This window comes from Cyprinus carpio, chromosome A17 (assembly GCF_018340385.1).
Source record: "Cyprinus carpio isolate SPL01 chromosome A17, ASM1834038v1, whole genome shotgun sequence".
NCBI lineage: Eukaryota > Metazoa > Chordata > Actinopteri > Cypriniformes > Cyprinidae > Cyprinus > Cyprinus carpio.
Window position 1 is genome coordinate 17,197,387 of NC_056588.1, and position 16,550 is coordinate 17,213,936.

At 35.6% G+C, this 16,550-nt stretch overlaps 2 protein-coding genes across 3 annotated transcripts; both read right to left on the minus strand.

The window, feature by feature from the left end:
• Positions 1-1,933: 1,933 nt before the first annotated feature.
• Positions 1,934-7,036, minus strand: LOC122148117 (sentrin-specific protease 6-like). The gene is made up of 4 exons (XM_042773395.1): positions 6,949-7,036; positions 2,745-2,889; positions 2,544-2,666; positions 1,934-2,473 (listed from the first exon to the last, which is right to left on the minus strand). Exons 1-4 carry the CDS (start codon positions 7,034-7,036, stop codon positions 2,377-2,379), a joined length of 453 nt encoding a protein of 150 aa, XP_042629329.1. The 3' UTR covers positions 1,934-2,376.
• Positions 5,864-16,128, minus strand: LOC109061159 (microtubule-associated protein RP/EB family member 3-like). Of its 2 annotated transcripts, XR_006162164.1 has the most exons (8): positions 15,994-16,128; positions 13,033-13,156; positions 12,553-12,698; positions 11,470-11,626; positions 8,877-9,010; positions 8,448-8,600; positions 7,026-7,820; positions 5,864-6,885 (listed from the first exon to the last, which is right to left on the minus strand). XR_006162164.1 is itself a non-coding variant. In XM_019078293.2 (7 exons), the coding sequence occupies exons 2-7, from the start codon at positions 13,151-13,153 to the stop codon at positions 7,752-7,754; spliced, it is 780 nt and encodes a 259-aa protein (XP_018933838.1). In that variant the 5' UTR covers positions 13,154-13,156; positions 15,994-16,128; the 3' UTR covers positions 5,864-7,751. The 2 variants fall into 2 exon arrangements, 1 of the variants encoding a protein (XP_018933838.1); XM_019078293.2 differs by having other exon boundaries at positions 5,864-7,820.
• Between the last annotated feature and the right edge of the window lie 422 nt (positions 16,129-16,550).

Sequence of the window (16,550 nt, forward strand, 5' to 3'; positions counted from 1 at the left end):
AGAAGCAAGTCTGGAAGAACTAATAAGTTTTGAATATGCATAAGCCATGTTCTTGGGGGGAAAAAAAATTTATTCATTTTATGGTTGCTTATTTGGACCTTTAACCACAGGAATGAAATCTTCATGTTTGTATTGCTTAAGGAAACAGCAAGGGCTCTTGGATTTGACTTTCAGTCATTTTTAGACAGCTACAAATAAGCCATTTATAAACTTATTTCCTTGAATTCATAGAGTTACTGTTTATTTGAGCATCTCAACCAGCACAATACAGCAACACTGGCTCAGCCAATGACATGGGTTTGAGACGCGACTAACCATTTTACTATCCAATGGCAGGCAGAGTGTTTGGGGAAACCTGTTAAAAAAAAAAAGTTATTTTTGCAACAAATGACACACTTCTGGTTTAAGTGAGTCTTTCACCACAACAAATACAATTATTTAAAAATAACACACTTGGATTCAGCATCTGGTCCTTTTATTTTGATAGATTCTCTTTATAGCTAATATTTTATTGAATTTCAAGAACAAATGATCTATTTCCAAAACAAATGACATTCATTTTAATAATTTTTAATTTTTTTTTTTTTTTTTCTATTTCCAAAACAAACCTTCCATGAAAAATCCTGTAACATTGAAAGATCCATAGAAACATTATGCTGTCTGTGCAGTCTGAGAATGAGTTGTTTGATTTGCCTCCTCTTCCTCTTCACTGTCCTCTGTGAAAACCAGCACTTCAGGTCCATGGTGCAATTGAAAGTTTGTGGTGGGTCCTAAAACAATAAATGATAACAGTTTTTAAATACAGAAGAAAAAAAAGAAAAAATTCAGAATGAAACATGCTCATCAAAATACCTTGAGGAAGCTCTCCACATACTGCAGAAGGTAGATGCCACAGTCTGTATAGTTATCCTGTTGTGGGACGAGGGGACTCCATCCATTCATCACTCCATTTCCAAAACTCTGTTCAGAGCACATTTTGGCCTTCCATTCTTCTTGTAAGTACCTTGGATTTACTGAAAATACGTGGCTAGAATGGCAATGTTGTCTTGCACTCATTGATCACAAATATTTTTTATTTGTGAAGTATTAAATAATTTTATTGTGAATTCCACCATTTTAAATATGCCACCCTGGTAAATATAATTAGCCGGCTAACATGCATGTGGTTTGCTCGGTTTGTGGACAGATTTGCATTTTTATGTCAGCAGCAAGTCCTTTGAATTGATTTAAACAAATGATTCTTTCTAGCATACAAACGTCTCTAATGAGATTTGAATGTGGTCCAGTGAAGGACTTGGTTTTCTGAGCTGCTCCCCCTTGAGGAAGACATTTGACATTAATAGGCAACATTTGCTGCCTAATGCAGGATACAGAAGCACAAGAGAAAATGTGTGCTCTCTATTAATGCACAGGTGCAAATATAATCAAACACTTGAAACAGAAGATAATTACTCTTGGAGTATCTGCACCTGATGATCTTCCACCGAAGGCGAAGGAGTCCATCATGAGTATGCATGGCCTACAAACACAGCCAGTCCATCAATATGACTGGGTACAATGGAGCATTACATTGACTTGTTACTGCCATCTAGTGACGGGTAAAGGGAAAACATGGGGGGAAGGAAAACTTGACTCACTGTTTAGAGACATTACTTTTACTGTTAAGGACAGATCTGTTCTTGACAGTCTGTAATTCAAAAAAAGAAAAAGTTAATTCACTCTCCACTGATTTGTTACAGAGTTAGAAAGTGATTAATTCACATTACCTGAACATCATCCTCAGCCTCATCATCTGAAAGGGTGAAAAATTAACAGCATGACACATAGCTTACAACACTGAACATGTAAGTCGTTACAAAATCAGTGATCAAAAAGAACCAAATATACACAGAAATTTTTTAAATGTTTTATTAAGTGCTGTATCATGAAACAGTTTGTATTTCCATGTTCTCTTATTCAAAAAGAAGCAAAATATTTAATCTAACATATTTTGTCTTTTATCTACACCGCCATTTTTCTCTGGCACCACATTGGTTTTCTAAATTACCTATGGATTGACTCCATCTGGAGAGCTGCTTTGAGCATTCTGGAGAGCAGAAGAGGGACATGGGATTGGGTGGAGACTGATCGCAGAGATACTCCACTGAATACCTTCGCCCACTGAGGCGAAGATCCAAACCACTGGCCTGTGAAATCTTGCAAAGAAAACAGATGACAGCCAGGTACCAGTGAGCCCTGAGGACACATCACACAGGAGGGGCTCTTATTAAGACATGCTCTTTATTTTACCTATAACCTACACACCCTGAAAGTCTGCAAGAACATTTTTATTAAAAGCTCACCAGGGATGCAGGACGTGCAGCTCTGTTAAGAGACTCATATCTGATTCATCGGGACAAATATAAAGTCCTTGTCAAAAAGGTTGATCATCCTGGTCCATGTTTTCACTCGACTGTGCCGGTGCTCTTGAATGCTGCAGTACAGTGTGTTATGTTTAACAGTTACATTTATGTACTTTTTACAATACCATATTCTATACTTACGATAAACGTGTAGTTCCTGGAAGCCTGCTATGATCTTTTTGAGTGAGGCACTTGAAGAAGAAAGAGCTGAACACGTGGTACTTGGAGGCATGCTCCTTTTCCAGCTCCTCACAGACCAAATACCTGGCCAAAAAACAAGATTTAGATCATTACAGTTCCAATATACTGAAGTAGATAGCCACAGTTTGAATTTTTTTTAACCTTAGATAGAAGTCTATTATCACATCATTTAGGAATTCTCCTTCCTCAAGACAGCTGAGGTCCTCCTCTGTGATGGTTATACCCCCTTTGGCTGGAGGAGGTGGGTACACAACCAGTCTGCAAAGAGGTGGTGAGAAGAGTTCTTCTAGATAATAATATCACAATAACCGAGGCCGGCCAACTGACTTTTTGATATCCTGTTGGAGTGATGAAGTAAGCTCTATCAAAATGTCCTCATCACTGTCTGAGACACTGAGGGCTGCAATTTCATATCGATGAGGATCAAGAGAGGCCAAGCCCTGCTAAACATTGAGAGAAAGAGCTAAACAACTGAAAAACATGTTAAAGGTAGATTTATTTTGCTCTATTATATAACTGGTGCTCAAATATTAATATTTTATTGATTCTGTGGCAATATGAAAGGAAAAGGAAAGGTACAAGGAAGAGAAAGTAGAAGTAAAAGGACAAGGAAATGGGAAGGATAAGAAAAAAAAGGAAAAGGATTGGAAGAGGAAAAGGAAAAAAGAAAAGAAAGGGGAATTAAAAGAAAAAAGGAAAGGAAAAAGTAAGAAAAATGAAAAGGAAAGGAAAAATGGGCAAGCTAAAGAAGTAAAAAGAAAGCAAAAAGGAAAAGGAAGTAAAGGGACAAAGGAAGGGGAAGCAAAAGGAAAGGAAATAAAAAGGAAATGGAAAAGGAAAAAGAAAACAGAAAAAGGAAAGGGAAATAGATGTAAAGAGACAAAGAAAGGGAAAAGGAAATGGGAGTAAAGGGACAGGACAGGAAAAGTAATGAAACAGAAAAATTAAAATGTGAAAAAGTTCGAAAAACCTGACTCATGACAGGAAGTTGTCAGGTGTTGTCTGAAGAAACAGGGCTGGCGGCTTCTGCTCAGTGCACCATTCACAACCCATCAAATCTGATGCTTCTATTCGTCCTGATAGTAAAAAGGAAGAGAAAATTTTATCATTTTAACATCAACATCATTCTGTTACTAAAATGGGTTTTTATCATTTTTAGCATATGTTGAAAAATTAAAGGAATAGTTCACCAAAAAAATTTAAAGGGGTCATATGATGCTGCTAAAAAGAACATTATTTTGTGTATTTGGTGTAATGAAATGTTTATGTGGTTTAAGGTTAAAAAACACATTATATTCCACATACTGTACATTATTGTTTCTTCTCTATGCGCCGCCTTCTGAAATGCATTGATTTTTACAAAGCTCATCGGTCTGAAAAGTGAGGTGTGCTGTGATTGGCAAGCTATCCAGCGCATTGTGATTGGCCGAATGACTCAAGCGTGTGTGATGGAAATGTTACGCCTCTGAACATATTGTGATGCCCTGTCCTGCCCGAGCGACGAGACATAAACATAGAAACCATTATAAACGTGATATAAACATGATTTCTAGTCGTGTCTTCTTTTGGAAGGCAAAAACAAAGTAGTTTCGATTTCTCAAGAAACAGCATCACACACCGCGGCCTTGAGTGAGCGGAGGCCGGAGGCCTAGAGTGAGCCGCAGCCGGCTTGAGTGAGCAGAGGCAGGCGGCTTGAGGCAGATTCTACGAAGGCGCGTACCTTGGTCTTGCAGTAACCACATGTGATGACCCCGGGCTGGACTCCACTTCATCCACGGTGAAAGCCAATTCGGCGATCCACAGTGCAAAGTTGATGTATTTCCTCAGCGACCAGCACGGATCAGCCCCAGGCATGACAAAGAGGATATCATCCTCTTTTAGACAAAGTAGTTTTGCTTTCACAGTGAAACACACAGCGTCTATACGACATGGCGGCAGCAGCAACAACAATACTACAATGAGAATAAAAGGTATGCCTTCTTTCTTTGCCTGAACATCTAGGTGGCGTTATGCAAATCTTCCCACATAGTGACATAGAGATGTGGGGGCGTGTTAGAACGAGCCGTTTCAGGGGGGCTTGAACAAGTCTCAACTTTTATAAAGAATATCTCTTTAGATTTGAGACTTTAGTCTTTGCAACTTTAAAGATCTTCTTTATTCACCAAGAGCTTGTAACACTCCAAAGAGAAAGGAAAATTTGAAATCGCATCATATGACCCCTTTAATTTGCATTTGCCCCTGTGTTTTTTTGATAATTGAATTCTTTAAATTGTTTTTTAGCAAGAATCATTTTCTTCTATGTATTATATACATCCCGTTGTTTTTATTATTGAGTAGTGAAAATATTTGTTGTCTAATTGTCAACTCAGAATAGTTTAAGCATTACACGTTTTCCCTGCAAAAGACAACTGAATTTTCTTCTGTTCAGACTTACTGTAAAACAGCTATTTATTTATTTTAAAAATGTATTAACAAATTTATCTACAACCGGGGGGATATTCGATTAAACAGGAAAAAAATAAAGAGTTTATATTAATCATGGGGGTTTTTAGGTTAAATATGGAACATAAAAATGTTTACAAAAACTAAAACAACTGTTCTTTATTTTTTCTCACTTTTATGGTTTACATAGCGTCTGTCTTCAACCAAAAACAATCGTCTGTTTCCTCAATATTTACATTTATGTACTAAATTTAACACACGGTGGAATGCCATTGGCTCCTGTTACGTTAAAGTGACACCAGAGTATGTAAGCGCACGAGAATCATTTGTTTACTTAAATGAATAGTTTAAGGATCACTATTTAGCGAATACAAGTTTGTTCAAATCAGACAGGTGTCGACCATCTGCTATCAGAGAGTGAGCGTTTATCGCCTGTGAGGTCAGTGACCTCTGAAGTTCTAGTTTTGCACATTGCTTTTGTGCGTGTCCTCTTGGTTCCCCTGATCTGGTTTTTGGGTTGGCTGACTGTAGAATTGAAGTCAGCAGATGGTAAGTGCCATTATAGGTCAATATTCTGTTGTACTCTTGCAAAGTACAGTATTATTGCTGGTAATCAACAGGTTTCCCATCAGCAGTTTGGTGGATCTGCTGATAGCTCACTAAAATAAAATGTTACTATTTGCTGGGTGAATCTTAAAATGAAATGGCCAGGTCATATTTTGCTCAAAAAATAAAAATTAAAATTAAACAATATTTTTCACAGATTGATCGCAGTGACATACAGTATATGCAGTTTTATGAAATGCATGGACAAAATCTATTTTCACGAATGTTTATTTACTCAAAACAATTTATGCAAACACAATTATAGCCATACTGTATACTGAGACAACACAAGATGACTCAGGTTCTCAACACAGAGAGAAGTAGATTCAAACGAATGACATCTAGCGTCTCTGTTTAATTTGATCAGGGCTTTTTACAAATCTGATATGATTTACAGTTAAGAATGCACAGCCCATATGCTATTCAATAGCTGAGCGAAATAAATACAAAACAAAACACATAAATGCAGCAACTCTAGCAGCAAACGTCAGTTCAATTCGACATGACATCATCTGATCAGTAGTATCACATGTTTGACTGCCACTAAAATAAAATGTCCACAGTAACAATGAGTACTGTCCCTCATGCTCAATGGTTGACGGTAATACAACTTTCCATCCATTTGGTGAGTTTCTATTTTGCAGTCTATGAGGTGTTAGAATAATGTCACAATCAAGCACAACAGAAAAATATGATTTTCAAACAATCACTCATCAGTTGTCAATGTATAACATTTACATGCTCCCTGGGTATAAGCAAAGCAACCTGTGTCATAAGTTACTGTTGTCTCACACATTTTAAAGCCTTGCTGACATATTTTAATGTCGTTTTTATTATTATTATTTTATTATTTTAGTTATTATTATTTACCCTGTCACTGGCTCCTCCAATTAATTAAAAGTATAAAAGTCCTCTCTGCAGCTCAGGATTTATTTCCCTCATGTCACTGACAAACTTGACATCAATATCTTTGCAGATATAAAAGATTCATAAGTTTGATTTTACTAGGATTCTTCCTCAGAGTGTCTGCTTTTTTGTCATTTAAGGGGATAGCTCACCTAAAAATGAAATTCTGTTTATTCACCTTCATGTCACTCCAAACATGTATGGTGCTTTGGTTGTACAATGAAATACATTATATAATAAAATGTTTTTAAGTTTCAGTAGAGAAACAAAATCACCTTAAAAATCATAAAAGTTGTGCATATAACTTGTGTGCTCTATTCCAAGTCTTCTGAAGCCGTATGATACCTTTGAGTGATATACAGACTGAAATTAAAGTTATTCACTGAAAAACTTGACATCTTCTTGTTGCTGCTTTCATTAGAATTCATGAGCTTCATCAACTCAATGATCACCTGGTCACAGGTGTACCCGAAGCTCATAGATGACTTGGAATATAGTGTATGAATCATATGGACCACTTTTATGGTTCATTTGTGTCCTTTTTCAAGAGTGAAAGCTTTAGTCTCTATTTGCTGCAATTCTATGGAAATGAAAAGCCTTCTTCGTTTGCTCCATGAAAGAAAATCATACAGGTTTTGGAACGACATGAGGGTGAGAAACTGATAACAGAATAGTCCTTTCTGTGAGAACTTTTCCTTTAAAAGTGTACAGTCAGTGAGAGAGGCAGACTGAAGCTGGAGACACAGATGGATGGCGTGATACCGAGACAGACCTTAAAGAAAATGTGTATGAAAATCTCACAACAAATAACTTCATTCCAGGTGACATTTTTCTTCATTTTCTTCTTTTCTTTAAAAACGGCTTTCTCATCTCAATATTTACATTTTTTCAGTCGGTTGTGCTACCTTTTCTTTTGTTCATTCTCTATGTCGATATGTAAAACATGCTGTGACGGCTAGGATGTGTCGTGGTTGGTGCTACTGTCTGGATGGGGGTGAGGACGGCGAGTGTTTGTTGATACGTATGTAGTGCATAAACCAGCGTCGGAGGACAAAGAGTTAGAGTATATATGGTGAGCCCACAGATTTGTAGGAAACTGAGAGGATATTAACAGCGTGCGATAGAGGGGAGTCATTCAAAGTGGTGGGGAGAGGAAATGGTGAAGGGTCACGATGATGTGGAAGAGAAGGACGCTCAGAATTCGTCCCGGTCCAAGTGGGCCTGCTCGTCTATTTCATCATCTTCTGGTGGTGCAAAGCCATCCTGTAAAAAAAAAAAAAGGCATTTTTAGGATGATCATGGATGCACTGTATTTCAGTTATTTTAATGCACTTTTGTATTTGTCCATTATGGTTTCTGAGTAGTGTCATTGGATTAGTTTTCTTAATTTTAGGTCACAGTTTCATAGCTGTTCTAATTAAAACATCAATAGCAACAATAGCATTACGGTTAGAGTCATTTCATCTCCATTTCAATAAATTGATTTTGATTCTGAAGACTAATCATGACATTTTTCATATATACATACAGTATAGAGTTTTCAATAGATTTTGCTGCATTTCAGACAGCTTAGAACTAGAATGGTGCTCAAAATTCGATTTCCAAGATGGCGGGGACTAATGAGCATAATGCAAAATTAAGTTTATAATGTAATAATGTTTTTTTTTTTAAGTGTTTTTACCATAATTGGCACTAGAACTCAAAATTGACTCTTGTTGAGTCATGTCATGGCGCCATCTTTCTGTTGGTTAATGCAGCGAATCCGCATGACCAACTTGGAATTAGTCTACAGCCGATGCAAATTGATATTGATATCGCAAATTATGAATCAACCTGACAAATATGTCAAATAATTAGCAAAAAAGATATAAAACATAACATTGGCAGTACCTCTGTGGCATACAGAATGTCAACTATCCTACTGATAATGGGGCTGTTTTCATCCTCATGTTCTTGGCAGATCAGCTCAATGTCTCGAAGTTTGCTGAAGTAGAAATCTCTCTCCTTCTCCAGACCATCTACAGTTAACTTCAGCTCCATCAATTCAAAAAAAAAAAAAAAAAAGACAAAATGTAAGATACTAATCAGAACATATGATAAGACAATCTATATGAAGTCTCAGAATATTATATAAAATGCAATAATCTGAATAAGTGGGATAGAAGATGAAGGAATGGTCTGAAGAAAATAGGAGAAAAAAAAGATAAAAATGACAAATGCAAAAACTACCTACACTTTCTTTCTATTCATTTTCTACAATCTCCAATCCAAAGTGTTCCAAGGTAGAGTAAGTCTTCCTTACCCTCCCAGGGACTCTACCTGTTGATTAAGCTCCATGATTTCAGCATCACTTCCCCCATTTCGGGCATGTGTGGGGTTCTTCCTTATGGTGGTGGTCACCCTCTGTGGTGTGGGCATGTTTTTAGGTACTGTTGGCGATGTTCTCTGAGGCCCTGAAATTGGAGATGTTTTACATTTAGTTCAAATAAATGGGAGCTGTTCAGAAAATGTACAAGCTGATCTATGCAATTATAGGTCATTTCTATCAGCTTTAAACACATTTAGCTCTGTTCCATACCATAGTGGGCCAAAATGGACCCTCATAAGTGACTGATCTGAAACCTCCTACAAACAGCGCTCTTCATGAGAGCTCAAATAGCAGTCAATTCTGAACTCTACCAACTTAAGTGATTTTTTTTCCAGTAAGCTTATACCATTGTATTTTTGGATTGCCTTCACATATACAGTATATAGATATTCAGTACCTTGTTTTGGCCAGAACTGCATAAAATCATTTTGCTGGCAAATCTTTTTTCCATCCTCAAGAGTGAGCCTATGATGCCTTTAAAGAAATAGTTCACCCAAAAATGAAAACTTGTTGAAAATATACTCACCCTCATGCAATACATGATGTACTTTAGATGAGTTTGTTTCGTTGGAACACATTCAGAAAAATTTAATAACGCTTCCTCCAGTAAAAAAAAAAAAAATCCTTCCCCTGTTGTCCTCTCACATTAAAATCCACTGATATATAAGCTTGAACTGTGCATATTTCTCTCCTGATTCAGACGAGACAAATTTCTCACTGAAGAAAGCAATATTATGGATATATAGGACTTCTTAATTATGAATTTATTTACTACAAACATTTCACAAAGTATTAAGTGATGGAATGAAGTTGTGCTTTGGATTATTTATTATTTTTATCCGCTGTTTAGACTCTCATTCTGATGGCATCCAGTCACAGCAAAGGATCCATTGGTGAGCAAGTGATATAATGCAAAATTTCTCCAAATCTGTTCTGTTAAAGAAACAAACTCATCTACACCTTGAATCGCCTGAGGATGAGTACATTTTCAGCAGACTTTCATTTTTGGGTCAAGTATGCCTTTAAATAGTCTAAAGAGGCAGCTTACTAGGTTTTTGAACAGAGCTAATGATTCACTAAAATGAGCTAAGAGGTTCAGTAAGCACAGCCTTTAACAAGCTACAGCATGGGCTGTTTGTCACCCCATTACTTTGGTTAAGCCTGCGTGTGTGTGTGATCAAACATTAACTGTTTCAAAAGCCTGTTATCTGCTTTATATCTGGCAGGTTTAACCAAAGTAAGGGAAGTGTGACGAGATGTGACTACAAACTAAATGGAGGTCACATTCCCAATCCACCCCAACGATCACAAAAACAGTCAATTGTCAGCAAATTAGGACACCCTTTTTGTACCTCTCTGGGGACTTAAAACAAAAAAAGATGTTAATAAAGGGGTGTTAATAAAGGGATGATTTTTAAAATTTAAATAGTTTTTTTCGTAACACTATGTCCTTGTGCTGATTTTCAAATCTTTCTCTGGTCAAAGACGCAAATTATTACTCTGCCTCAAAAAAGCCTTTTGTCACCTAAAAAAATAAGATTCATATTTATTAGTGAATAAAATTCATTTTAAAAGAGTCTGTAAAGAGTCTATAACTGTTTTATATTTGTAATATATTTTAAAATGTAACTTATTATTTTGTTCAGTCATTTAAAATGAGAAGGCTTTTATGTAGAGTAATCAGGGTCACATGATCCTTCAGAAATCATTCTAACATGCTATGTAGAAACATTTCATATTTATATAAATAAGTATTATATATAAATTAAAGTATTGTTTTTGACTTACCCAAAACTTTTGAACAGTAGTGACTTTTTGTATTAACTATAAAATACTTTTTTTTAAATTTACAGAATATTAAAATGAAATTTATATAGTGAAACCAGTTCTAATAGTTTCTGTTATAACAGTTTGTTTTATTTTTGTTCTATTTTTTAAAACTTTTTTATTCATTTTTTATTTATTTATTTCCATTACCACATAGCGTTGCTTCCAATTTCTTTAAAAAAAAAATTGTTTATTTTAGTTAAGTAGTCCAATTTTTATTCTTATAGAAAATTGAATCAGTCATGTTTAACATTGCTTTCATAAGGCATGCAAAAGAGGGTTAAAATAAAAGGCATGGTTTTTGTTTTTTTTGGGGGGGGGGGGTAACTCGTTTCAGGTGACTATAACTTTAAAATGACCAATAAAGAATTTGGAGGGACTGAGGGATGAATAGGACTGACCGAAGTGACACTAAGCAAGCAATGACCCTTCAGGACGGCACAGGAGAGAACACTGAGGAACTGATTTTGGAAAACTGTTTGTTAGTACTGCACCAACAGAGCAACACAGAACTGTTTTAATGCTGAATTCATTGTTTTCTCGTTGATGAAAGCTTGGTCATGGAGCAAATCATTCTGAGGCCTGTGCACAACCAGCTTCTTTGCAGAGCACGCTGTCAATCATTAGAGCCTCAGCAATCAATGCAGCAAATTGGCGGCAGAATCTCAAGGTTACCTGAGGAACCAGTTCTCTTGGGTTTGTGGGAAAAGTGTTCACCTGGATTTGGTGGAGGCGCCACATCTTGGCCCTGCCTAGCTTGAATGGGATCATACTCTTTTCCGTCATAATTGGCATCAAAGAATTTTTTAAACCACTGGATGAATTCAAAGTTGTCCTGGAATTTTCCTTTCACTAATTTTTCCACAGGAATTATCTGGATAACAAAAGGAAAACAAATCATCATCAGCTGTAATCTTGAAGGGTAATTTTTATGTTAATCCTTTCTCCAATCCTAGGAATTACAGAATACAAATGCTTATTTGACAAAGAACATTAGACACCTTCCCTTGTCTCAAGTAGTATTTTCAGCTAACCTGACACCAAAAACCAGCACCCTGACTCATCACTTGATAAAAATATACATCTAACACTATAATAACTTTCATTAGTTATTAACATACATATAATGCATACTACTGTACATCAATATATCAGCCAAACCTTTAATAACTCATTTACATTCATAACTCTTTAACTAGTGATCTGTTGAGCAATATCTGGGCCTAATGTTGGATACTGATGAAAGTTACTTCTCATTTTTTATAAAAGATGTCTATTTTACAAACACTAAGGTCTAGGCCTTACTCATCATGAATATTAATTAGCTTCATAATATGGTAAATTGATGGTTCATGAATATTAATTGCTGTTCATAAAAACATGGGTACAACCCAATTAATTAATCAATCACAACCCTTAATTTTCACATCAACAGGCTACTTTTTCTGTTTAAAAAAAAAGTATCTCTGTATTGTTGTCCTTTTATTTAGTACCTTTAGTACAATTATTTCTTATTATTTTTTTCTTCTCATCAACCTTTTACGATCGGTATTAATCACTTTTATGTAAAGCATTTTGAATCTACCATTGAGTATGAAATGTGCCATATAAACAAACATGCCTTCTTTCAGTCAACTGTTATTGTAGTTGATACTTTTTACCAAATGAACTGAAAGCTTTAATTTATACTTTCTAATTGAGTAAAGCTTAAAAGTAGAAGTAAAAAAAAAGTTAAAGTTAAAGATAAGTTTGAAGTAAAAATATGTACATAGAAGCAAATACTCCAAAAGGCCAACTAACTTTATCAACGTTCATCCTCTTGAAAGCTGCCTGGAGAACTTTGAAGTTATGTATAAACTCAGTTTCCAGCTTTGCTTGAAATTTCACTTTCTTTAAAAGAATACACCCTGGGAACAGCATGTCCATGAACTGACAATAAGCCGCCCCTGAAGACAAACAGCAAAAGAGAACATGGGTCAACAGAGCTCATTCATTGCATGATGAGAAAAAAAGAAAAAGAAAAATGTCTTTTATCAACAAGTGATTGGTTAACCTTATTAGTGTCAAGTGATAAAGAAAGAGTATAAAGTAAATGCTTTAATTTGACTGATTACACAGGAAGAGATATAAACACTACCCATATATGATCAAAGGCAAAGTAAAAACCTTTTTACTGTGAAATTAAGAGTAGTCTTATATAATCTATAGTGGAGCAGAAATAAAGAGTATGCTACTAGTGCCATTCCTGACATAAAAGACAGAAACACTTGTACAACCCACCTGAACATAATTGTTCAATCTTGGTGTATGTGAGCTGAAGGGAGTCGTTCACCCATGCCAGCATGTCATGTCGGCTCAGGTTCTCAATAGTTACTGATGTGGAGTATACATTCACTGCCATCTCCTAACAAAGGGAAAAAAAACAGTCACTATGCACCTAATTGCACTTCTTTTTAAAGCGGTCATATGATGCTGCTAAAAAGAACTTTATTTTGTGTATTTGGTGTGATGAAATGTGTTTATGCAGTTTAAGGTTCAAAAAACACATTATTTTCCACATACTGAACATTATTGTTTCTCCTCTATGCCCCGCCTTCTGAAACGTGTCGATTTTTACAAAGCTCATCGCTCTGAAAAGCGAGGTGTGCTCTTATTGGCCAGCTATCCAGTGCATTGTGATTGGCCGAATACCTCATGTGTGTGACGGAAATGTTATGCCTCTTAACATAATGTGATGCCCTGTCCGGCAGGAGCAACGAGACATAAACATAAAACCCATTATAAACATGATATAAACATGATTTCTAGTCCACATGTGACGACCCCAGGCTGGACTCCGCTTCATCCACAGTGCAAAGTTGAAGGGGGCGTGGACGAGTCTCAACTTTTATAAAGAATATCTCTTTGGATTTGAGACTTTAGTCTTTGCAACTTTACAGATCTTCTTTATTCACCAAGAGCTTGTAACACTCCAAAGAGAAAGAAAAAAATTGAAATCGCATCATATGACCCCTTTAATACTTTGATATCTTACAGCATCTGTGACTGTATATTTTTAAAATGTATAATTCCATATCTTTTAATCATTTCAAGTTTTTATATTTTATATAAATTTATATATTTATAATTTCATGTTGAAAATATTAATTTCATAGGATAGCAGGTAAAGATGCTATCATACACATGCTCTGAATATGTGTCACTGTGTCTGGATTGAAGGTGTTTCTGTTTGGTTAATCAGAAGTGTTATTCAGTTCTGTTCTTCAGTTGTCACTGCATCACTGAAAATTGTAATCACACTAAAAGTTTCAATCCTCCAAAGATAAGCCATCCAGATTAGTGTTTCAGAGATGTTGTTAACCATGCACATCTGGTGCACCCAGCGGACTGTGTGATGGAAATGACATCTCTAAAACACACACACACACACACACACACATCTTCTACAGAGACACAATATGTGTGTATTTCACTGCATGAAATTTGTAAAGCTTAGATTCTTGAGTACTGGGGAAAAAATCAGTTGCATGTATTAAAATTGTCAGCACGGTTGAACATTTTTATTTTATTTTTTCCCTGGTTTTGCAAGCTAATAATACATAATTTAAAATGTAACATTTTTATGATTTAGAATTTTTTAGAATTTTGAAAATGTAACATTTTTAGAATATAGAATTATAATTTTTGTTTGTGTATTCTAGAAATACAAATTTCTGTGTGACATCATGGTTTGTAATATCATATGATATTTCATGGTGTGACACATAAAATATTATATGATATTACCTGATTGTAAATGTTTTCATGAATATCTGAATGTGCCGACAAAAAATTTTAGGTAAAACTGTGAAAACTTATTAATAAAGAAGGCATTTTTATTAACCCCTCCTTTCTGCCAGGACATAATAATGTTTCTTTTAAATATATTGTTATTATTAAGTTCTATAATGACAACTCTCTGGAGATTTTAGCATGGTAATGGATATGACAATGTTAATGTATTTGGTCTTGGCGGAATAGATCTCCTACGCTGCTGCTGCTGTTGGTTATTGCTGTATTTGTAGATTATTGCTGCTGCTTCAAGCAAGTACAGGAACTCGCTACTGCTAATACATATGCTGATATGGTGCTGTGAGTATTATGTGAGTGCACAAACAGCATATAAAATAACCCATATATACAAGTGGAGCTGGGGAAGGTGGAGGGTTTCAGAGGAACTGAACTTCCTCAGAATGCTAACCAGCCATTTAAATGTAAAGCAGCAAGCTCATTGGCTGCGAATGCAACATGAACCAAGCTTGTGACAAATCATTTAATGCAAAGAATATCATCAGTTTACGTTAAGGACCCATCAGTCTGCGCCATCCAGAGTTTCATGACAAAACTTGGTATTTACAGTCAGAGAACATGTGGTTTCAGAGGCATCTTGATATATATATATATATATATATATATATATATATATATATATATATATATATATATATATAATAAAATGAGCAGTAAATAAAACCAAACAGTCCTTTTGTTTTGTCACATTCCAGAACGGCAATGCTATATTAAAGACTAATGACGAATAAAGTTACAGGACATGTTTTTCCCCCTCACACATCAAGAATCAGAAAAAAAATCTGAAAACTATTACTGGCACTCTAATAATGGTATTTTTCATAATAATGAAAAAAATAATAAATAAATAAATAAATACAGGCATATGTTTTGTAATATGCTGGTCTGAATGAAGAAATGAAGCAGTGATTGACACATGCTTGTTTTATTATCAGTTGCATAAATTTAACGTCATTTGATCATATTTATCTTATTCGTATTTGTTACAAACAAATGCATTAGTTTTATGTTTATTTATCCTTTGCTGTAAACGACGTCTGAAACTGTAGTACAGTATCTTACATGATGGGAGTCACTCAGGCCCTATTGCGCGCTCTGTTTATCACTGATATGGGTCTTTTTTGTCTTTACGCCAAAAATGTGCACATGAATTTTGCGTTTTGCTTTATAAAACAGCACACTGGAGCCTGCAGTGATATGTAACGCATGTAAGTCCGCTGAACAAACGGTCCATTATTGTGACAGTTGCTCTTCAGGCCCCGCCGCCGTAACATTACAAGAGCAGCACCACACACGCTCGAGCCATAAACACAGAGGCCACAGCGCCTGTTTAATGTCATACAGTATGAAGAATACCTTTGAATGATAATATGTTAACAATATTCTACTCACCGTATTTTGACCGCGTCCTTTCCAATGTTGATATTACACTGGCAGAATGCAATCCGCTGCTCTCCTTCGCTACAGTGGGTTGCCAGATATGCGCTGCTGCCTAGTTACGGGCAACAGCGCCACGCGCTCCTGCAACACACTGTCCGTCTCTGCGCATGCGCAACGCCCCTTCATTAGAGACGCATTCCTCCATTTCTTTGTGAAGAACTGAAGAGCAGCACGTTATCAGTTTGTGTCGCGCGTGTTTCTGTGTAGCTGTAGTAATATTATTTTTGATGAATTTTGATTAATGAATTCTACGCATAATAAGTAAGAGAAAAGCTCAAAATAAATACATTTCTAGGCACATTCAACCTTTGAGCATTTTAGAAATAAGGGAAAATGATTGAACAGGCACAATAAAAATACAAAAATACAAGCTATTATAATATAACCTATAAATACAATGATTTGTATTTTATTTGAAATTATTCAAAGGGACACAAAAGTAAAAAAAAAAAAAAAAAAAAAAAGATTGAAATAATAACAAAAAACACACCCATATATATCTATACCTA

Bases quoted from the DNA above. Each gene is read 5' to 3' on its own strand.
- LOC122148117 (XM_042773395.1), bottom strand. From the start codon at position 7,036: ATGAGCTTCGGGTACACCTGTGACCAGGTGATCATTGAGTTGATGAAG. The intron at 2,667-2,744 runs GTTAAAAAAAAT...TTTTTTGGCCAG, and splicing joins ATAATAGACTTCTATCTAAG to GTATTTGGTCTGTGAGGAGC. The intron at 2,474-2,543 runs GTAAGTATAGAA...ACTGTACTGCAG, and splicing joins CCAGGAACTACACGTTTATC to CATTCAAGAGCACCGGCACA.
- LOC109061159 (XM_019078293.2), bottom strand. From the start codon at position 13,153: ATGGCAGTGAATGTATACTCCACATCAGTAACTATTGAGAACCTGAGC. The intron at 12,699-13,032 runs GTGGGTTGTACA...GTTTGTCTTCAG, and splicing joins GATTGAACAATTATGTTCAG to GGGCGGCTTATTGTCAGTTC. The intron at 11,627-12,552 runs GTTAGTTGGCCT...TTTGTTATCCAG, and splicing joins AGAGGATGAACGTTGATAAA to ATAATTCCTGTGGAAAAATT.